Source organism: Podarcis erhardii (assembly GCF_964252035.2).
Source record: "Podarcis erhardii genome assembly, chromosome: 4".
NCBI classification, from domain to species: Eukaryota; Metazoa; Chordata; class Lepidosauria; order Squamata; family Lacertidae; genus Podarcis; species Podarcis erhardii.
This window is the reverse complement of record NC_138508.1, coordinates 34,468,233-34,492,226: the sequence shown is the minus strand read 5'-3', so window position 1 is coordinate 34,492,226 and position 23,994 is coordinate 34,468,233. Positions and strand designations below refer to the sequence as shown.

The following is a 23,994-nucleotide window of genomic DNA, read 5'->3' as shown; positions in this document are numbered from 1 at the left end:
GCATAAGGTCATCCAACCCACAAGCTTCATGGCTAAGCAAGGTTTGAACTTGGGTCTCCCCAACCCTAGTCTCCCACTCTAACCCTGTGGTAGTTAATATGGAACCCTCCAGATTTGGGAACTACAATTCCCTTCTGCACCAGCCACCATGGTCAGCGATGATGGGACCTTCTCAGTAGTGGTGCCCTCCTTGTGGAATACTCTCCCATCAGATGTCTAGGAGATAAAGAACAACAGAACAACACTACTTGTAGAATACATCTGAAGGCAGCCCTGTATCAGGGAGTTTGACTTTTATTATGTTTTTATATGTTGTGGAAGCCGCCCAGAGTGGCTGGGGAAACCCAGCCAGATGGGCGGGGTATAAATGATAAAATTATGAAATAAAACATTATTATTATTATTATTATTATTATTAAGCCCACCTGTATTAAAGGGTGGGAAACCACACACACAATATACACAGGTATATTGGAGCTCAGAGCCCATTGGGCCACTAACCCAGCCCAGAGTTGCTGAACTTTATAGTGTTAAATCTATGAAGCAACTTATATTATTTTGTATGGTGGAACAACACAACTTGAAAACTTTCTTATCGGCTTGTATTCGGTCAGAACACCAACATCTAGTGTACTAAATGCGGTGATTTAAGACTCCTGCTGACTTGAGACATTGGGAAACTGTTATCAGTGGGTCTTACTCCCACGTAACAGTGTGTGTGGCTATGGTGTTTTATCTAGGCAGCCAGGGCTGCTCCGCATGTCAAGATTTGTTTGCACCAGGTCAGTAAGGACTTGCTTTTTAAAATCCTCCTATATACACAGAACTCCCTGTGCGCCTTTTGGACTGTATCTGTAGGTTTCCCACTCTGTGTCAAATAACTGGGGTCAAATAAGTGTTGCTTACTTTTTATAATACATGGAAGATGGATATTCCTCTGGAGGTTCTGGACTCTCCTTCCTTGGAGGTTTCTAAGATGAGGTTGGATGGCCATCTGTCATGGATGCTTTAGCAGAGTTCCCTACATTGCAGGGGGTTGGACTAGATGACCCTTGGGGTCCCTTCCATCTCTATGATTCTAAGTTTTTTCTGCCTCAACAATATTTTATTATGTTTCTATGATTTTATGTAATTGTATTTTGTATAAATTATAAAAAAGGTTGGGAAACACTGATCCAGAGTATCAATTTTTAGAGACCTAAATTCTCAAGTGCTGTTGGAGCTAGCCTGGGCACATATTTGTGACAACAGGACTTTTAGCATCGTAGCCAGAGTAAACATTACTAGATGAACCATCTTGTTCTTTTTTGCTCTGAGGTCAGCTTAAAAATGGAAAAGACAGCCATGCAATGCTTTTCTAATGGTGCCCAGAAAATAAGTCCAGACCATGTATGCAGTGAGCACAGAAGTGTTATTTTATTTCTTCTCCGTAGTTCGCAAACAGAGGGAAGTTAATATTTACCAGCAGCAAACAATCAGGTCCTTTTGGGGGAATGCATGTGGGAGACTGGGACTTGGCAGGTTGCCTCCAGAGGATTCTGAACTGGGTACAGCAAACCAATCACTGCTATCATTTTCTACGTCACAGAAAAAGAAGCCATGTTTACCTCTGGGTTTTGCTATCGTTTTATAACTTCTGTATTACAATAATGAGATTAGTGCCATAGGAACCTGTAAAATAAGTTCTTTGGGTTGTTTTTTCCTGAAGTGGGAGAGGCAATTAAAACACGTGCTGAGATTTAAGAAAGCAGAGTTTTGGAAAACAAGCTGTTGCTAGAAAAGGGAAGGGGCAAGTGATTTTACCTATTTAATAGCAGTATACTGAATAGAATGATGGTCGTGATCTGCAGATTTCATTGTTACCCCCACCCCATGTCCAGAACACAAAAGAGCCTGCCAAAATATTTGGGTTGTGTTATATTTACATTTGACTTGCAAAAGGTTGCATTAAAAAACATTCATTTCTGTTCCCATTGTTATTGCTGTAAAAGAGATTATTAAAATGCTCAAAACCAGATTAGAAGCAGCTTGTAAGCATTTACAGTCTAAAGTGAGCACTATTTAAGATACTTCGGGAAACATGAAGTTATCCGAAACGTAAGTTGAACAGTGTTACTTTTTTGCAGCAGAAATTTAGTCGATGGAACATCAGATTTAAATCTTAAATCCACAACTCCTATGTAAAAATTCTGGCCATGATAGGGAAATGCATTTGCCAACATCCATAGAAGAATAGAATAGGTTCTAACTGAACTATATGTTGTAGTTTCCACACTCTATTTTTATGAATCATATGCAAAAAGCCATATTATTTTCACTTATTGAGAACATTTTTTCTGTTGACGCAAGTTGACTGCTGGGTGGAAGACAGCTGCTTCCTATTCCTTCCAACTGCAACAGCAGCAAGAAGAGGCCAATTTCCTTGAATCCTCCTTGACACTTGACATTTCTGATCTCACTTCCTAGTTAAAAGAACACACGGTGTAGAAAGTAGGGAAAAGGTATCTATATCTTTACTGCGTAAGAGGACATTCATGTACAGGTGACATAAAAAGGGAAGGCAACCATGTCATTAAGGAGATTGGTGCAACGTAAGCTGAACCTTCTGAAAACAAGGTTTGAGTACTATCTTTGCAGACAGAAATTTAGTATTCCAGATAGAAAAGCACATGCCAGGTATAGTTCTGGATGCAACTTTCACTAGCTGCACATGCTTTTCTTCAGTACATTAGCATTAAACTAAAAAAAGTGATGCCGCATCTTTTCCTAGTCTTCACACCCAGTCATGCTTTCATTCCCGAAGAAGCATGAGAGGAGTTGGGTTTCTAGCATCAAATAAGGACCTAGACTAATGTGCACTTGGAAAATCAGGTGTGCCTTAGATACGTATTAAGATCTACCTAAGCGATTTGGTCAATTTACTCTGAAATGCCACTAGTCAGAAATCACACATTATTTTCCACTTCATGTCTTGCTACAATTTTACTTTAAAAATTTCTCATAAATTTAATTAAAAACAAACATGAATTGGGATCTTGCTTTGAGCTTTTCCTTTCTTTCTTTTCCCCAGTCTTCGCAGTACTGTACGTCAAAGAAAAAGAAAAACCCTCTATGTACCCACAGCACAGGAATGAAAAAAAAAGTGTTTTATTATTTATTTTTACACATAAAGGTCTTTATTAAAAAGTAAGGCTGGTAGTGGAATTTTATTTTGATGCATAAACTTGATAGAAGTGGTACATTACAGAAATTGTATACCATGGTGGATAAACAAGTCAGTCACAGGTATGGGTTATTCTTTTTAAAAATTAGAATCAATAATTAGCATAAACATTCTTTCCCCTAATTACATCGTAAAGTGCCTCGTGTAGTCATATTCTATTGTCGGAATGACTGCTTGTACAAATTTCAAAAAAATTAGAAGGTACCTGAATATTTAATTAAGGAAAATCAACCCAGTAGTTCCACAAGGAGAAGCAAGTTTTTAACCTCAAAGCAGCCAAGTAAAAACCACAAGTTTTAACAATTCAACCTTCCTCAACTGTCAAGCACCAATGTACCTCTTTGGAAAGAGATAGATAAGGCTACCAGTCTAGTCTAGTGGAACAGTTTTAATGGCCAGAGAGTGCCTTCCACATGCATAAAGACGACTGAACAATTAGTTTTTATTATAGTTATTGCTGCCTATGCAAACTAGGCCTATTGGGAACAATGGACTTAAGTAATCTGCTGGATCAGGTCAAGCATGCATCCAGTGGCCAAACAGGTGTCTATGGGAAGCTTGTATGCAGTACAACAGTACTCTTTCCACTTGTGCTCACCAGTAACGAGTATTCAAGACATACAGGCTCCAACAATTGTGGTAGAAAGTAGCTATTATGGCTAGTATTAATTGATCAGTTTTATCGCTCATTCTAACTTAGGTGGATATCACCAATAGCACTGCATTAAGGAAAAAATACATTGGATAGTATCCAACAATGTAGACTTCTAGAGGTGCAACAGAACTTCTCCTGCCTCTCCACACCCTATGTGCCCTCCCCAAATATGGGTGAACCCCCAAAACAGATTCAGGGGGAACACAGAAGAGAAGGGAGTAGGTAGAGGAGATGTTCCACGGCACAGCCATACGTCCTTGCACTAATAAAACTACGTCCCTGGATACCACTCGTTTTTAGGCTTAGCCATGTGTGAACCATGGATTAATTTAAGAATCTTTTCGATTCACATCACCTAGTGATAGTCACACCCAAAGTGGCCCATTCTTATAAGGCAGTCACTCTGAGTGCCTTAGCACGGCTGAGTGTAGCAGCCCCCCCTGAAACTTGAACATGCGCCTGAGCAGGGGCTGGGAGGGGAAAGTGGGAGAACACATTCTGAATAATCAGTGCAGAGAAATCAGTGCAGAGCCCTTTTCTAAAAAACTAACACACACACCTATTTTTGGCAGTTGGATAAAAGGATACATATGAACTCCAAGTTCTCCCCCACCTTCTGCCACAGTTTCAATGATTTTCTTCATCACTTCCGCATGTCTGAAAGCAAATGGTGAATATCTTGAAATATACATATATTGCATTATTATATAATACAGTAAGTTATTTGATTACAGTTTGTATGCAAGATAGTTGTTGGCGGCAGAAGCAAGCAATGAGAATTGAAAAATAAAGTTTAAATAGCTACTTCAAGCCATCTCTGGTTACTGCTTGGGCAACAGCAAGGCAGGTCTGCACTAGTATTCAATCTACTCCTATTTTATCATTGTTATTAGTGGAACTGGCAGAGATAATGTGGCAGCACGGGAGAACTGTATGCCAACAAGGCTGGTATTACAACTTCCTCTCAATCCAATGCAGACTGAACAGGACCAGGGAGGTTATCAGGGATTGAATGCTACTGGACACAGCTAATGGATAGGCCTTCTAACGTAGAGTTAACACATAGGCATCCAAAGCAGGCATCACTACCTGGAGGTAGTATAGTATTTAACAGTTGCTTAAAACATTACTCAAACCAGTATTTCTTCCACCATCTATCGCAATCACCCTATTCAAGGACTTCGTTTTCAACAGAATCATAACAAGGAAACAGTACTGCATCAACTAGGGTTGTAGCCTTTGCGATGAACCTCATTAAGCACTCAGAATGGTCCCAAGTGGTGAGTATTTTACAACCAATTCCCAGTAACTCTTTTCCATAACATACCCTCACGCAACTGCTGAAGCTGGAAAAGTAAAAGGAAGACAGTGATGAGAGCAGGACAAGCAGCCCAACACCATCAGAGCCAATAACTATTGGAAGTCTTTTCCAAAACAACATGCTGAAAACTTGGGAGGATGCTGATGCTGAACACAACTTTGCATTGTTAATTAACTAATGAAATACTTTAAGAAAGCTAAACAACATGGATGGAAAACTGCTGTTTTTAAACAATTCAGAAAATGAAAATAAAAAAAGGATTCAGCCAACAGCAGAAGAACTCAAGGGACACCAGATTTTATTTCAAGTTGCGGAAGTGAAAACTGTGCCAGTCTATTAACCCTCTTAGTGAGTTCATCATGAATCCTACTAAGGAAATGATTGCCACATTTTTGAGAACAGATGTTGTGCAGCAGAATGAGCAAAATAAAACTCAGTGTAACACAATATTGGGAAACTCTGAGCAAACATTGGTTTCATATTATTCTTGCATTCTTACTGGGTTTCCGTTGCCCATTAACACCAGTGGCTTGTTATCAGGCTTAATACAATAAGTCTGTTGTACATGATAGACTTGCTGTTTTATGTGCATTTAATAATAAGGTAGAGGAAAGCCCTTAGCATGCTAATCTCAGGAGATATTGCTTTCAGCTCCTTCAACTTGGTCAAACACAGACCTTGAAGTGGCCAAAATGGCAAAACAGCTGGACAGCAGAGTTTGGCACTACATTTCAACTTCCTTTCCAGACTTAAGGGTCCAAACTTCTCAGTAAGTGAATATTAAAAGCAATATAGCCCCCACTCCTATTTGCTGACAGAAAAGAACTTGAGCTACTTGTGCCCAATAAGAGTTTATTTTTAAAAATCAGTCATGCTGTTATTCCCAGAGATTTCCATTCAGAATTGTTCAGTCTCTTTTGCTAGAGATGCTAAACTGTCCTTTTGACTACAAAGTCAAAGGGACTTTGCCAGAGTAAGGGCAAAAGGTGTTCACCTGTTCCGGCAGAACACAGAACTGGAGAGTTTTAAAATGAGTTTTAAAAGTTAGCATGCTCCTGTTATTAAAATGAAGGAGAATCCCAGAATCTTCCCACCCTTTTAAACTGCAAAAACAAAATGATGGAAGTAACCAGCCTAATCAGAACATTTAACTTCAACACCTTAAGCAGGTAACACTGTATTTCAAGAGTTCAACAAGAAAATGAGGGCTTCAGAGTGAAGACAAATGCATGTTCTATCCATACAGCAAAGTGTGACGTTTTGTGTAAACAGACAGCCTGAAAATATTTTTTAAAAAATAAAACAAAGAAACCCAAGTAGCAGAGCCTGAGATTGCAGCTTGAGGCATGACAACTGTTCTCATTTCCAGGATGATTGCCTGACACCTTCTGGAGAGTTTGGAAAGTGGAAACAAACCATAAAATTTACTTTTAGTTGGCAAGACCCCCAGCAGTCTGACTTCACAGTGGCCATCAAAGTCCAATGGGCAAAATCCAACAGCATCCACCCACTAGCAGGACACAACTGGCAGAACAGATTTCCTGTCTCCATGCAGCTCCCTAAAACACCCAAGATCTACTCCAGAGATTGAGGGAGCCTTTAAGAACACATGCAGGATGGGCAAGAGAGTTGCAGGGAAGGGGGAAAGGGAAGAAGAGGACTTCCCATTGCACAAGTGGAAGTCCGCTCAAATGACACTGTGCACTGTGTAACAGACCCAATAAATTAGAATGAGAGCAGTTTGAACTGAGTGCTGGGGAAAAGGGTTTCAGAGTTTAAGACCAATAAAGAATACAATAAAGAATAAAAAAGATACTAAAAAGTGGCCAGAATACAAAATACATTTCATCCACCAAAACTTTTTTTATGCTGTTAGTAAATTCATATGCTGTTAGAATGCAGACTGAATTATACCTGCACGGATGAACTGAACACATTGGAGGTGGAGGAAGATGGGGATGGTTTTCGATTGTCACAGTCTTTTTGACATGGTCTTGACTAATATCTTCATACATATAGTCTACAGTTAATGGCTGTCGTTGCTACAGAGACGGAGAGAGAGAGAGACAGAGAAGTAAAGACAAATTGCATAGATTCCTTCTCTGTAATTAAACAAAGAATTTCAGCCAAGCAAATAGTGTTTTATTCTGGATTGCTTTATTTGATGTTTTAGTGTGCTCTGGTTATCATCCCGTTTGGACTACTCTGCATGGGGCTACTTTTGAAGGTGACTCAGAAACTATAACTAATCCAGAGCGCAGCTGCCAGACTGGTGACTTGGAGTGGCCGCTGGGACCATGTAACACTCGTCTTAAAGGATCTACATTGGCTCCCCGTACGTTTCGAGCACAATTTAAAGTGCTGTTGGTGACGTTTAAAGCCCTAAACTACCTTGGTCCTGTATACCTGAAAGAGCATCTCCACCCACATTGTTCAGCCTGACAGTGAGGTTCAGCTCCAAGGGCTTTCTGGTGCTTCCCTCACAGCAAGAAGTTACACTGAACCAGGCAGAGGGCCTTCTCAGGAGTGGTGCCTGCCCCATGGAACACCCTCCCATCAGATGCCAAGGAGATAAATAATTATACAACTTGTAGAAGACAAATGAAGGCAACCCTGCATAGGAAAGTTTTAATGTTTGGTGTTTTATTATGTTTTTATATCTGCTGGAAACCATCCAGAGTGGCAGGGGCAATCAAGTCAGATAGGCGGGTACAAATAATAAAATTATTATTATCATTAACTAATTTGATTTCCCCCGCCATAAAAGGTAAAGCAGTATAAAAATGAAATTAATAACAACATAAAACAAAACTTGTTTTGCAAGCCTCATACAGTAAGCCTGCAACTTAGCTGGGGGTTACATTCTGCGGATTGTGCCTACAGCCAAAATCACATATAGTCAAAGCCCACTGGAACTGCAAAAATAAAAAATATGTATTTGGTCAACAGGGAGCTGAGTGCAAGAAACAAGTTCCATTATTTTCTTGCTGACTTCCAGTGTGCACCACAAAAGTAAGCTTCATGCAAGAGCGACACCAAAGAAAGCTTGTTTACATTTGTTTGCAGAAGGCTGCATGATCTTTGACACAGTATGTCTGAGGCCCCTTACCATAACCTATTACCAATTTTATTGCACTACTGAGCTCTGAACAGATTCAAATAAGGAAAAAAGAATGTTGTACCTCATCATAACCAAATAACCAGAGCCTTGGTGTTTGGTAGTATTTGTCATATGTGATGTAAAGGTCATACGTCCTGGTCTGTAGGATATCTTCTTCTTCTCCCCCTCCTCCTCCAACATCAGCTTTTGCCTTGGCAGCTTCCACTATTTTTCTTGTATCCAATGTTGCCTGCTCAAGATTTTAAGAAATAAATTGATAGCTTTAAAATGTCAGCTGTTGTCCACTCCCCACCAAATTCAATGACTACAGGCATTAGGTGGTGGTATAAACTCTTTTCATTGAACTGGTGGTTAGTTTTTAATGAAAATATACATATGAAGTCCACATGCAGTTTTAAAAAGAATATGCTACTGGACATATGTTGAAGTCAGAAGAGACATTGCTGCTGCCCAATGAACACAGTGCACTTACATCATCTGTCTCCAATAGCCCACTCTCTTCATAATCTGAAAGGATATAAAAAGATCATGTTACTATTTACTGCTTTTGTTAAATATTTATGCATGCCCAGGGTGTTCAAGGAAGATGCAGATTAAGAATGAAGTTGTCAAGTTTATAAAAATATACTTTGCAGTGTATGCTGTAACAAAGAATGAATTCCTCAATATAAACATTAAATTATATTGAGGTGCACATGCTATGTTGTTAATCACTTCTCACCCCACCCACGGGATAAGCTGCTGTGTTGTCACAGAATGCTCACAAACATTCTCTGTGTCAAGTGGTAGGAAAAAGCAGGCAGGCTGAGGGCTGGGTAGAGTGCCCAAGAGGAAGGCAAAATCAGGATGAAAGAAAAGGAGCAGTGTAGGTTAAGACAGAGGAGCTCAAGCAAACTATAGAGAGTTAAGAAAAGGAAAAGAAGGGAAAGTGTGGTTGAAAAACCACTCATGGTTCAAAGGAGCTTTATGGTATAGCTCCCCCTGTAAATATAAATATATTCTATGGTGGAATTTTACCATTTTTTTCTTTATGAAGATTATGAATTTGATTATATTTCCTAGCAGTTCACCTACAATTACTTCCTGAATTACTTTTTATACTTAGGAGCATATACTTTTCTTATGTGTTCCAAAACTTAAAAGGGGCCAATTCTGTCCTCTTGGCATCTTTTTTCCATATTTGTTAATGACCACAGACAAGTGATTAGTAGAAATTAGGTGGAAACCAAATTTGTGTGAGCAGATTTAAGCTCAAGGCACTTCACCCTAATCTTCATGTGCCCCCAAAATCTGCTCCAGAGGTGTTGTAAAATTAATAAAAATTATTTTTTTTTAAAAAAACAAAATCTGCTCCAGAGGGCTCCCCAAATGGCATGCCATTTCTGTCTCTTAAGATTACAGTGTAATTGTCATTATTTTAATTTGCCTTGGTATCATCCTTTCTACTAGGTTGGCTTTCTTAGCTTCTTTTCACCTAATCTGTCCCTTAAAGTATTGTGCCCTACTCATCAGAATGCCACTGAATTGTCAGGCCAGTTGTGTGATTATAGTAATTTAAGACTACATCTTTTAAGTTGCTCTTATTGATTCGTTACTGGATACTGACTACTGGTAGCAAATTTTAAAAATAAGAAGGTCTTATCAGTCTTTCACACTTGCACCCCACCTTTCCTCAAGACACTCAGGATGGCTAGAGAATCATGACTATTTGAATGGAACAAGACAAAAATAATCTTGGGCTAGTTTTGTATCACTTACATTCCATCTTACATAACACAACGTAGAAACACAAATTTCTTCCATGTACCTCAACTCTAGTGAGTGACTCCTTGAATATATTACTTTTAAATTTATTGCTTCATGAAGGAAGTGCTTTAACTCTTTCCTGCAAGGGGTTCCAAGAGGCATTTTAACTTCACCACAACCCTGTGATGAAGTAACAGAGCTTCACAACTGTGCAGGTATTTGAATCTGATTTCCTACATTTGAGCCCAATACTCTAGTCCAGGGGTCGGCAACCTGCGGCCCATGGAGGTCATTTAACTGGCCCACAAGCCGTCCCTGGTCCAAGCTGCCTGGCAAGTCCCCGCACGCTGTGCTAAACTGGTACAGCGTGGGGACTTGCTTCTGCGGCGCAGAAAATTGTGTCTGCACAGACGCCGAAAATCGTGTCAGCACAGGAAATCATGGGTGCTCAGGCACAGGAAATCGCGGACGTGCACGCTCACGTGCAATCCACCCCACGGAGGGATCTCTGCTGAAGTGAACCGGCCCAGGCGAGGTAAACCTTGCCGACCCCTGCTCTAGTCTCTACACCTCACTGGAAGTGATGAGTAACTCCCAATCAAAGCTCTTGCCTCAGAATTAAATCTATACAGATGAATCCCATTAAAAATTCATCTAACCTTCTTCTCATCTAAGACCTCCATTAAGAAAGTTTCCCCAGTACTTTCTCCTTTCTCAACTGTGTTCCAATGTTTATAAAATTCTTCCTAGCTTATCATTCTGGAGTCTCAGTTTGAATTCATTGCTTCTTGTCCACAAGAGCAACAACCCATCCCCCTCCACCTCAAGGGACTGTTTTATGAATTTAAATAACTGCAGTGAAGTTTGCAACGCTATGCAGGAAGGAATCTTCTGCAGAAAGAATTCTGTGCACAAAATGGACTCAAAAGTGCAATGATGGCAAAGTTATTGTTTTGCTTCTGCTTCATACCTAATAACAACATGCTCTAGTGAAGAATTCCTTGAAGTGAGTGGCCATTACCTTCCATATCAGCTGCCTCTCCCTCATCATCATCTTCATCATCACAAGACCCTGAGCGCTCTGGTAACTTTGTATTGTCCTTTGAAGACAAGAAAAAGCAATGTCCCGTTTCAGTGTTCCTGACTAGAGCATTCATGCATCAAACTTAAGAGATCACTCAGCAATTCCATGAATGGGAAGATTGAATCACTCTGCCAACTTGCAAACTGGCCACTCGCTGTGGTACCAAAACACAAGGACCAAAACGTACCAATAAATGTGTCAATAAAGCTTGTTTCTTGATCATCATGAAAGTATATGAAAATATTGTATGGCAGTAAAGCCCTGCTCTAAATGAAATCCAATGCAATGAGTCATAGCTAGTTTTTCAATTCAAATTCAAATTGTACAGCCCTCTCAAAGCATGCCGTTTCTTTTTAAAAGTGGTGACCTCACATTCCTATGCTGCATCAGAGACTGCACACCCTGGCTGGGATAAAACTGAAGACAGCAACCACAAAGCATGCAAACTTTTCCACTCTTGAATACATTTTCTCTTTTGGAAAAATTAGAAATGTTTTGTGTAAGAATGAAGCACTTTTGCCAAGCATAAGCACAACTCAGTCCAGCCATTTCTAGATAAGATGGAACAAGGGTAAACCTACCCATTCCCTCACCTGAGCAGTCTACGTCAAGGATGGGAAACCTGGGGACTCTGTTCCCACCAGCCCCAGCCAGCACAGCCCATGGTCAGGGATAAGGGCAGCTGCAGGCCAGTTGTCCATATGCCTCCTCCATTACATTTCCAGAGAGTGACAACGTGAGAACAGGCCTTTTCTGTGGTGGCTCCCCATTTGTGAAATGCCTTCCCCATGGAGGCTTGCCTGGCGTCTTCATTACATACCTGGTGCCAGGTGAAAACATTCCTCTCCTCTTCTCCCAGGCCAATCTATGGCCTTTTAAAGGAGGGAGGGTTTGTCGCTTTTGTCTGTTACTATGCTATGTATTGTTTGTGCCCTTATATTGTAAACCAACCTGTGATTCTCGGACAAAGGGTGGTATAGAAATTTAATAAATAAATAAAAACACTTGGACAGCCACAGGAGTCCCATCCCTGCTCTAGGTAGCCAGCAGTTTGAGGGATGCAATGTAACCACAAATTAACTGCTCTCCTATCTAAACCAGCCGTCAAGACAAAAGGACAAAAATGTGCTTTAAATCTCTGCACTGCTATGGGTGGCTACCTTCACATTAGCCAACATGGCTCTGTTACCTGTGGGCTTCAAAAACTTTCCTGAATTTGTTTTCACGAATATGCTTGCATTTAATCTACAGAAGAGTGCCTCCCTCAATACAGAAGTATGCAGTAGATTTACTGCTGTGATTCATATTAGGCATCTAACCTACTGTTCCAGACATAAAAGGGAAAATATTTTTTCTTCAGGGAAAGCAGTTACGCCAGCAAGCATACCAAGCTGTTAGGTTTACTCAGTGCTATTTTTCTAGAAACAGAGGTGCCAGAACTCACCGTGAACACCTCCCTTGTTCTCTTAGAATGGCAATGGTGCCCATTGAGAGGTGCCAGAACTGGGTTCCGGCAAGTTCCGGCTGAAAAAAAAACCCTGGGTTCACTTTGTATTACCCATCAGCATATTAGCCACAGATTCACAAGTTAATACCTTGCTCTCCAGTGTGATCTCCTTAATGGATTCTGTCACTCCTGTAACGCCTGTAGAGAGCACAGATATAGTCAGAACTAGGGAGAAACCTGCTATTATTTTGATTCTACAAACAGCTGCTTCCCACCCCAAACCCTGGGTGATGGCAACTGTGACTCATCATTTTCAATGGCTGCTTTTTCAAATGGTTAAGGATCGAGATTCAGTGAGGAAAACTAAAATCTGAAGATGGTCTCCAGGTCTGGACATTTATGTGTTCTAGAGATTATTCAGAGTACACGAGAATAGAGACCGCAAGCTGGGCATTTACAAGTTTAATATACAAGAGAAATATATAATACCTGCATTGTGATATGTGTCCACCCATCCTCCATCCCCATCATCTTCTTCTATAATGGCTTCCAGTTCATCCGAATACTCCATTTGTTTACATCGCTTATAGCATGGCACTACAAAAAACAGCAAACACCGTTCATTCACAAAATCAGCTGGAGATAAATTCTCCCAGGGTTTTCAGAACTGGAGGTTGATGTATATACTTCACAAATCTTAGCACATGTTTTTGGAGCATGGGTTTAGTCTTAAGCGAAGCTTACTGCTCTGGGGAATCCAAATGTGTCCAGGCACAAAATGGACACTAACTTAGCTAGGAGCTAAAATACACAGAAAGCATTTAGCAAGCAGTCCAGATGTCACTTGAAACTTATATGCACTAAGGGTAAGTGCCTTCCTGAATTTTATTGAAGCATTTGATTCAGCATCACATAGAGGAACTGCTGCTTAAAAGCAGAAGACCTAAGGATCAGCATATGTATTAGATCCTAAGTATGACATAATCATAAAGAACTGGTACAGTATTTGAATGTTCTCTCAGTTTTGTATAAAGTACATGTTAATAAGCTTCATTCAGTTTTGTTGTTTTGGATCAAGACAGAAGCAGGTATTGAAATACCTGTCTTGGATCAAGACAGAAGCAGGTATTGAAATAATTGTTCAGGCCTCTAGTCTAACCCGCTGCTGTGGGATAAGAACACCTGCCTGCCCTATGTCCCTCACCAATCCAGTCACCCAAGCCAACCTACCCCATAGTGGTGCCCTCCTGATGGTTGTTGGAGCTGTAGTCCAACACATCTGGACTACATTATGCATTGCATAAAGATGTTTACAGAACAGCACCAAATTACTCATACAAGTAATCCATACCACAAGCACAGTTTGCTTACCCATGTCATGCACATAGGGAAGCTAAGGATCTCAACAGTTCACATAGCGACTCTCAAGATATAAAACTGTGCACGCCTATCAAAGTTGGTTCAACAGCAAGTATGGAAGTAAAGATACATCTGCAGGGCTGTCGCTGGTGCATATTCAGTCACAATCACAGCACTAGTGCCAAACTTACCATTTCTAGTGACCAAGAACTGTTTGTCTGTTGGGAGATATGCCTTGACCTTTAATTCTTCTCCTGTAGCCCTTAAAAATATGAAGTAAGGCTGTGAAAAGCTGCGGACAATCAGAGACCAATTCTGGCTCTTATGCAACAGAATGTTTCTGCTAAAGCAGAAAAACACTCTGACCAGTTTCAAAGATTATTTGCCCTGTGGCACAGAAAGGGGGGGAGGGAGAAAAGAGAAAACTACCCAAGTAGTTTTCCCCCTTTGGAAGACAGACCTAGTTGTCTAGTGCATGGAATCCCAGTCTGCATTGCCACTTCTGTTAAATGATAAGAGCATTCTCAGAATTGCATTTCTTCTGCTTCCCCTTTTACAACATGCAATGCATCAAGCTTATTGTATCTGTTGCAGGTAGGAGAAAAGGGGCTTCTGTGAGCTCAAACCAAAGGAACTGCTCAAAGCCTGTTACAAGTTGTAGACAGATAGGCATTTTTCAATCCTACCATTGTTCTAATCCTAAAAAAAACACCTTTAGACTGCGGCTAATGCAAAATGTTTCACTAACTATACATAAAAAACCCTCTTTGGGTATATTAAATATTTGTCTTTGTATCCTGATAAAGCTTAAAAGCTAAATTGAAAATGAAGTAAGTACAAGCTCACAAAAAATACAACACATATCTTGAGCAATTTCAAGTGTCCATGTTTTATGTTCAAAAGTCAAAGGAATTCAGAGCAGATACACTCAAATAATGGTGTACGCCTGAGAAGTAAAGCCACATATGCTCAAGTCCATTCTGCAATACCCTCTCAAAAAAAGTGGGTGGGGTGGGGGGGAAGAATTATACAAATTAGGCGTCTTTGTATAGTTTCTCTCTCACATGCAGTGGGAAATACGTGCACATTCACAATCACCAGACAGTGAATGTGCTACCCATCCCTATGTATTCTTTTGAGGTGGTTTCTGTAGAATCTTACTTACCATTGCCAAGTAGGACAGTGGTGAACTAAATGGTCTCCTGCTGCCACAAACTGCCAAGCACAAAACAGAAGAAGGCTGAAAAATATCTGATGTATACAGAGTTTCACCAGCCTCAGTAGCCTTAACATCGTGACTTATAGCTGTACAGAGTGTGAGATCAAATCCTACTGATTCCAGCTCAGTAATTTGTCTTTCTGAATTCAGAGACAATTGCTCCTTGAACAATTTCTGCAGATGCATATACAAGAAAATATTTTGTCTGAATGGGACCGTCACGCAATTAACTTGCAAACTGGAATGGGATTCCTGGATAGATTGTTAATGGGATGATCCACAAGCCAAGTGCAACAGCTGGAATTTACACACTAAATATTTTAAAGGCATATAGCCACAAGACATGCTCCAAAAATATAGTGATGAAAGCCAAAAAGAACCATGCACTAAATAATCACCATCACAAATAGTCACATCTAAGCAAGGTTCTTTCTTCTCTCTCTAGAGACAGAATGACAGAAAAACCATCTTTAATATATTAAATATTTATTGCAGTGTCAACTTCTTGGGACAGTGAGCAACAGCCACTTATATCTGCACTAAATAAACAACTACTAGGAAAATCTAGTGGACTATCAGAACAGAGGAGAAGTAGAGATGCTTAGCTAACCACAATAGTTAACTGATCCATCTCCAAACAAGTCTTCAGGTTGTATCTCAAGTAGTGCAGGACTTTCCCTTCCCTTCCCTTCTCAAGGGCATCCTGATCAAATTTGCAGATGACACCAAACTGGGAGGGGTGGCTAACACCCCAGAGGACAGGATCACACTTCAAAACGACCTTGACAGATTAGAGAACTGGGCCAAAACAAACAAGATGAATTTTAATAGGGAAAAATGTAAGGTATTGCACTTGGGCAAAAAAAATGAGAGGCACAAATACAAGATGGGTGACACCTGGCTTGAGAGCAGTACATGTGAAAAGGATATAGGAGTCTTGGTTGACCACAAACTTGACATGAGCCAACAGTGTGACGCAGCAGCTAAAAAAGCCAATGCAATTCTGGGCTGCATCAATAGGAGTATAGCATCTAGATCAAGGGAAGTAATAGTGCCACTGTATTCTGCTCTAGTCAGACCTCACCTGGAGTACTGTGTCCAGTTCTGGGCACCACAGTTCCAGAAGGACACGGACAAACTGGACCAAAATGGTCAAAGGCCTGGAAACGATGCCTTATGAAGAACGGCTAAGGGAGCTGGGCATGTTTAGCCTGGAGAAGAGGAGGTTAAGGGGTGATATGATAGCCATGTTCAAATATATAAAAGGATGTCACATAGAGGAGGGAGAAAGGTTGTTTTCTGCTGCTCCAGAGAAGCGGACACGGAGCAATGGTTCCAAACTACAAGAAAAAAGATTCCACCTAAACATTAGGAAGAACTTCCTGACAGTAAGAGCTGTTCGACAGTGGAATTTGCTGCCAAGGAATGTGGTGGAGTCTCCTTCTTTGGAGGTCTTTAAGCAGAGGCTTGACAACCATATGTCAGGAGTGCTCTGATGGTGTTTCCTGCTTGGCAGGGGGTTGGACTCGATGGCCCTTGTGGTCTCTTCCAACTCTATGATTCTATGATTCCTCCCCTACATGCTCCCCAAATCTGTTTTGGGGAATCATTCAACACTTTGGAGCAGATTTTGAGGGTGTGTGGATGGCAGTGGAGGAGTGGGAAGTTCCACTGCACAAGCAGAAGTCTGCTGTGCTAACAGAACAGCAACACTCAATATAACCCTATATCTTTACATCTTGCTGAAATAACAAGATGGAGAGGGGAGAATTTTGTTACTGTTAGGATGTGTTTTCCGTTATGCACACTGTGTTAAATTCAAAGCAGCAAAGGTCCAGTCTAAAAATCAGGCAAGCAGAGGGAGATAAATTATTATATTGATGCAAGTTTGCTGGTTAGCCCAGCATGGAACGTAAATATTCAGTGGCTTCATATAATAAGACAGATTAAAAAGAACCCATAAGCACTGCCATCCAAGATTAAATTCTTATCAGTGAATCCCTCTGCAGTAAAAATCTGCCACTCCATTGACATTTAGGAATTAAGGTAAAAAAATCTAGCCTTAATTGCTAGTATTCAATTTTTAGAAGTTAATTTTTTTGCTGAACAAATTGCTATTTCGGGTGGCAGAAAAAGGTTTGCAAGATCTCCCATAAGCATCAGGTACTGGTGTTCCTTTGATAAGAATTGTAATACAGTAGAAACAAATATTATGCCAAAACTGGACAAATCAGTTTCCTTTTTAAAAAGGGGAAAGAAAACAGAGAAGGCCTCTTAAGTTCATTGCAAACTTCTGTATTCCTGCTATTTGTAACATCATTAGAAATGTTCTAGATCACAGTCATGAGCAAATACTTTCTTCTGCATTTGCAACTGACCATGCTACAGTAAAAAACATGAGTTCTGCCTCATCCATTTTGTGGTATGGGAAGGCAGGGGCCGAAAACAGACATGTGAATCTTGAGCATGCCTATTTTCTTTCTATAAAAATTCTTAACCCTACCTCTTGTGTCTTCTGCCAAGTGTGTGTCTTCTGTGTGAGTGTCTGGAAGCGGTTGGAGGATGGATGGCGGCTAACAGATTGAGGTTGAATCCTGACAAGACAGAAGTACTGTTTTTGGGGGACAAGAGGCGGGCAGGTGTGGAGGATTCCCTGGTCCTGAATGGGGTAACTGTGCCCCTGAAGGACCAGGTGCGCAGCCTGGGAGTCATTTTGGACTCACAGCTGTCCATGGAGGCACAGGTCAAATCTGTATCCAGGGCAGCTGTTTACCAGCTCCATCTGGTACGTAGGCTGAGACCCTATCTGCCTGCGGTCTGTCTCGCCAGAGTGGTACATGCTCTGGTTATCTCCCGCTTGGACTACTGCAATGCGCTCTACGTGGGGCTACCTTTGAAGGTGACCCGGAAACTACAACTAATCCAGAATGCGGCAGCTAGATTGGTGACTGGGAGCGGCCGCCGAGACCATATAACACCGGTCTTGAAAGACCTACAGTGGCTCCCAGTACGTTTCCGAGCACAATTCAAAGTGTTGGTGCTGACCTTTAAAGCCCTAAATGGCCTCGGTCCAGTATATCTGAAGGAGCGTCTCCTCCCCCATCGTTCTGCCCGGACACTGAGGTCCAGCTCCGAGGGCCTTCTGGCGGTTCCCTCACTGCGAGAGGCCAAGTTGCAGGGAACCAGGCAGAGGGCCTTCTCGGTGGTGGCGCCCGCCCTGTGGAATGCCCTCCCATCGGATGTCAAGGCGATGGACAACTACCTGACATTCAGAAGACATCTGAAGGCAGCCCTGTTCAGGGAAGTTTTTAATATGTGACATTTTAGTGTATTTTTTATCTCTGTTGGAAGCCGCCCAGAGTGGCTGGGGAAACCCAGCCAGATAGGCGGGGTACAAATAATAAATTATTATTATTATTATTATTATTATTATTATTACTTCTCCTTCTTTCACATGCTCCACGAGTCTTACACACTTACTTTGCAAGCACCTTTCAAATAAGTAGTGTCCCAAGGTAAAATATTACACCTAGATCATGCAATCTGAAGTCTGTTTGATAGTTCACTTCTGGGCCCAATTTAAGATGCTGATACTGAGCTTTAAAGCCGTAAACTGTTTGGGACCAGATTACAGTGATGCCTTGGTTCTCGAATTTAATCCGTTCCGGGAGTCCGTTCAATTCCCGAAACGGTTCGAAAACCAAGACACAGCTTCCGATTGGCTGCAGGAGCTTCCTGCACTCAATCAGAAGCTGCGTCAGATGTTCCGCTTCTGAAAAACGTTTGTAAACCGGAATACTCACTTCCGGGTTTGCGGTGTCCAGGAGCCGATTTGTTCGGAAGCCAAGCTGTTCAACTACCAAGGTACCACTGTACTTGGAAGTACTGTTTGCCATAAGATCAGATACAAGAACATATTTGCAGGGCCCCCATTAAAAATATATTAGATTGGTGGGTACAATAGACAGAGCCTTTTCAGGTCCCACATCTTAGAACTCCCTCCTAAGAAGTTACATTTTGCTCCTTACCCATTTGCTTTTAGACAACTCTGATAGACCTTTTAATCTCAATCTGTCTTTAAGTAAAATGGTGTGTGGACTGGATTTTCAATGGTAAAGCTGTTTTGTGATAGTAATAGTTTGGAATCTCTTTATGCTGCTGATTTTAGTTTAATTTTTGAAGCTACTGGAATTAAAGTGTTTTTAGGATCTTGATTGTAAGCTGCTTGTGAAAATGTTTGGTTTCAAAAGCAGCATATAAATCTTTAAATAAAATAACAGCATGACCCAATTGGAAGGTACATGCAGATATTTAGACACAGTCCACAGCTAGACTAGTGAGGGGGACACAATGTCCCTCATTTACAAGGAAAGCTGCGTAGACAAGAGACCAACATACTGAGAAAACTCTAGAACATAGTAGAAGAACGCCAAGGAAAATATTGATTGAAATAGATGCTAAACAAGTACTTGAAAATATTCTTGTGTTTGCTGTTGCAGACCTCCCAGGAAGAGGAAGCAGTTACAAATTTTGTAATATTTCCACATTTCCTCTTAAAATCATTTTTGAACAGCTGATGCACTAATTTAAGAAGTGTACAAATCTCAGCTTTTTGCTTGTAGCATCCATCAAAGCAGCTTACAAATACCGTGCATTTTAGAATAGCTAGAAAAGGGATCTGTTTTGCAGCCCAATCCGATTCATTTTTACAGAGGAAAATACAGTTGTGTGCACATACAATTTCAGTTGTAGTGGGTGCAGAGATCTGGTTGGTATGTTCACAATTGTGAATGAGTTTTCCAAGAAAATATGAACTAAATGCTGGCATTTTCTCACACTTGTAGTTTGCATTAAGAGGAACTAGAAAAGTCTGCAACAGGAACTTCTTGTTTTACTACTTTCAAAAAGTTACTTTGAAAAACAAGCTGACAAGTTTATACATACCTCTTCGGGAGTGATAACTCCAGTTTCTTTAAACTTTGATTCCTACAGTCAAAATAGAGAAGAAAAATAAAAAGATAACTTTTTAGATTTGAAAGTAAAGGTCTCAGGATAAAGACAAACTATACTGCCAAGCAAGTCAATATTACTAAGCTTCTAATCTACCTCATAAAATGATGATAGTGTTATATATCCTTGTGTATACTACCCTGACATCCTTAAAGGCAAGACATACAGTGGTGCCCCGCAAGACGAATGCCTCGCAAGACGAAAAACCCGCTAGATGAAAGGGTTTTCCATTTTTCGAGGCGCTTCGCAAGACGAATTTCTCTATGGGCTTGCTTCGCAAGACGAAAACGTCTTGCGAGTCTTGCGATTTTTTGCTCTCCCCCCCCCCTTTTTCTAAGCCGCTTTGCCGCTAATAGCCGCTTTGCCGCTAATAGCGCTAATCCGCTAATAGGGTTGCTTCGCAAGACGACAAAACCGCAAGATGAAGAGACTCGCAGAACGGATTCTTTTCGTCTTGCGAGGCACCACAGTAATGGGCAGTATTCAACTAAACACCAACCTTTAGCTATACAACGTAACTTCCCCATCCTCCCCTCTCCTCTTCCCGTGTGCCTTCCTGCACCGCCTAAATCTGTCCTAGAGTTCCCCCAGCCTCTGGAGCAGATTTGGGGGGCTCATGGGGAGTGAGGAGGGAGTGGTACATTGCACAGCTAAAAGTCACTGCACTAGGAGAACTGTTTAATTGAATACTGCCCCAAATTAACAAAATATATACTGACAAGTTTTGCAGTCTGGTTGGGAAACATGCCCAGAATTGGAGTGGGATGGGGAAAATCAAAGATTGCTGTAAAATGAGAAATTCACTAAAAACTTTGCTCTGCTATATAACTACAAACTTTGACCAGGGTCATTTCTTATACCTCTTGCTTTCCATTCACATTTTAAATGCCTCGGTCATCTCCAGCAAGCATAAAATTTGGCCCATATTTAAGAATACAATCAGGAAACATAGATACAAAATTTTGGGATTTTTCTATCTTCATTTTTAGGACATCCTAAAGTGGAAATTCAGATGAAGCCATAGGTGGGGGAAACCCAGGGAAGATGGGCGGGTACAAATAATAAATTATTATTATTATTATTATTATTATTATTATTAAACCTTTAGATGAGCAAAAAAGGATGGATTCTGTAATACGTAGCTCAAGGGTGCCAGAGTTATTTCCATTTCTGCTCATGAAGACAATCCTAACTTTTTGAGTTAGGATCCTTAAACTTCTGTTCCTAAAAGTGGTCTAGCATATTTCTTATATACATACATTTTAAATCTTAAAACACACATACTGTACATGTTTGTAACTTTTGTAGATTTGTAAACAAGCTACTGTTGTATATTTTAAAACAGATCTAGGTATACAGATTTAAGTACTTACAGAATATATTTACATATTATTTGAGCTCCAACAGTATCAGCTCTCACTTAGTGGCAATAAGCATCTACATTTAAAAATATTTTTTGTCATTCTTTTATGGGAGGGGTACAGTCTCAAGCCTTGTAGGATAGGAGAACAGCAAACATTAAATGGAGGTTTATACCCGCCCACCCCAGCTGTGAACATCACAAAACTTCCCCCCAACATGACTACAAATGTTACTAAAAAAGTTCCCATTGGTGCCAAGAGTCTTTACTGCTCCTTTTTGCCATTGAGGAAGGGTGTCCATTTTGGGAGCAGAGGCACAGCAAAGAAGGGAAGGGATAAATTCCATTCTCCATCTGCTGTGCTTCCAATAACAATAGTGTGAGCATCTATGATTAAGTAAAGAATACAGTGGTGCCTTGGGATGCAAACGGGATCCGTTCCGGAGCCCCATTCGCATCCTGAAGCGAATGCAACCCACTTCCTCGCATGCACATGATGTCATTTTGACCATCTGCGCATGCGCGCGTGACAAAGTATGACTGTAAACAGAAGCATAGCTGCTTGTAATGCATTCAATGTAACATGCAGTTTGACCTTTACATATTTTCAGCTTTTAATTTGCTTGGTTCTAGTAAAGGTAAAGGGACCCCTGACCATTAGGTCCAGCCGTGACCGACTCTGGGGCTGCGGCTCTCATCTCGCTTTGTTGGCCGAGGGAGCCGGCGTTTGTCTGCAGACATTTTTTCCGGGTCATGTGGCTAGCATGACTAAGTCGCTTCTGGCAAACCAGAGCAGCGCACGGAAACGCCGTTCACCTTCCCGCTGCAGCGGTACCTATTTATCTACTTGCACTTTGACGTGCTTTCGAACTGCTAGGTTGGCAGGAGCAGGGACCGAGCAACGGGAGCTCACCCCGTTGCGGGGATTCGAACCGCCAACCTTCTGATCAGCAAGCTCTAGGCTCTGTGGTTTAACCCACAGCGCCACCCGTGTCCCTTTGCTTGGTTCTACATTATCACAAACTCCCCTCTGTCATCTGTTTAAACAAGAACTGTTAAGCAATGACAATCATTCAGAGAGCTGTGGGGACTGAGTCCACATCTGCTTTTAAAAATGCCAGCTATGGGCAGCGCCATTCATAAAAGTTACAATTTCTAGGCTCCAGATACACACACCACCTGGATTTTTTCCATTCTTTCTCTGGCTCCTGAATAAATTATGCTTATTCTACTGTTCTCTCCAAGGACAGTGTCTCTTCTAAACGAGACAGAAGTATCCTTCCTTCCCCATGCATCAATGCAACACAGCAGCACCACTTATCCAAAGAAGCTGTCATATAGTGTTCTGTAAGAGCAGGGGAACATCCATTCTTTATGGCTCTGGAGTGCATTTATTCCTCAGAAACCTGAAGCAGTAATGAAAGACCTTTGTACTTAGCAAACATTTCAGTTTGCGCTGCACCAGTTCTTTTGCAGGATACCTGTTCACAGACCAACACATCAAAACACATAACCCGTTACCCATTGCAAAACATCCCACCACCAGCACAGAAAATGTGCATTGTAAGCACACGGTTACCACATGAGATACAGAACAAGGCCGCACCACCTTCAGAGAGCAGGACAGGCCACCTTTGACAGCTCCTGCAGGGTAAACATACAGCCTGCACGGTTTTATGGGTCACACTGGGCCATTCCTCCTAAGAGGGGGATATAACAGAGGAGGGTGGCTGCTTCCACTGTAGCCATTTCCCAGGGAGAGCAAAAAAAAGTGGTGAGGGGAAACAGGAAAGGGGGCCTTGGCACTGCCGATTTCCTGTCGGCGTTTTGGCACAAAGCTTTCACGGGCTCCTTCTGGTCCACAACAAGGTAAAATTAAAAATATAAATAAAACGCGCGAGTCTTCAGGGTTGCACAAGGCTCTTGGTTGCCTGTTTGAGGGCTGCTTCTGGGTTTCTCACAGACAGAAATGCTATTTTGGCGAGGGGGGAGAGAGGAAAAAGCGGGGTCCCCCCATGGTAAGGAGCCTTGACAACGGGGACCCTCCCCGCCCTTCCCTCCGCCTGTTGCCCCGCGCACTCCATTCCGGGGACTGAAGGAGGGGCCTCACCTTCAACACCGGAGTCAGGTACTCGGCCACCTCCAGCGCCTTCCCCTTCACCGTGTTAATGACGCTCTGCATCCTGCCGGTGCTGCGGGCGGGGCCAGGTGGGCGCCTCTCGCCGCCGCCGCCGGCCACCGAACCGCAAAGCCAGCCCAACTGCTCGCCCCGCTTCCTGCCTCCCTTCCGGGCGACCGCCGCCACCCAGGACTCCGCCCACTCCTCCCGGTGCCTCCAATGAGGGTGGGAGGAGGGAGTCACGTGAGGGGGGCCCAGCACACGGGATTGCCTCAACACATTCCCTCCTCCCTCCTGTTCTGAGGCAGACGCAGAGTCCCGCGCCCTGAA

General features: G+C 41.8%; 1 protein-coding gene across 1 annotated transcript; it reads right to left on the bottom strand.

Moving 5' to 3' along the window:
- Positions 1-3,131: 3,131 nt before the first annotated feature.
- On the bottom strand, positions 3,132-23,856 carry ATG3 (autophagy related 3). The gene is made up of 12 exons (XM_081859248.1): positions 23,656-23,856; positions 20,120-20,161; positions 15,122-15,171; positions 14,148-14,218; positions 13,087-13,194; positions 12,746-12,795; positions 11,088-11,166; positions 8,793-8,827; positions 8,382-8,549; positions 7,114-7,241; positions 4,467-4,535; positions 3,132-3,428 (listed from the first exon to the last, which is right to left on the bottom strand). The coding sequence occupies exons 1-12, from the start codon at positions 23,725-23,727 to the stop codon at positions 3,347-3,349; spliced, it is 954 nt and encodes a 317-aa protein (XP_081715374.1). The 5' UTR covers positions 23,728-23,856; the 3' UTR covers positions 3,132-3,346.
- Between the last annotated feature and the right edge of the window lie 138 nt (positions 23,857-23,994).

Coding starts and splice junctions, on each gene's coding strand:
- ATG3 (XM_081859248.1), bottom strand. CDS start 23,727: ATGCAGAGCGTCATTAACACGGTGAAGGGGAAGGCGCTGGAGGTGGCC. Junction 8,828..11,087: donor AGAGGCAGCTGATATGGAAG/GTAATGGCCACT, acceptor ATATCCTTTCAG/ATTATGAAGAGAGTGGGCTA. Junction 4,536..7,113: donor TGTTCAGTTCATCCGTGCAG/GTATAATTCAGT, acceptor ATTTGCTTTCAG/ACATGCGGAAGTGATGAAGA.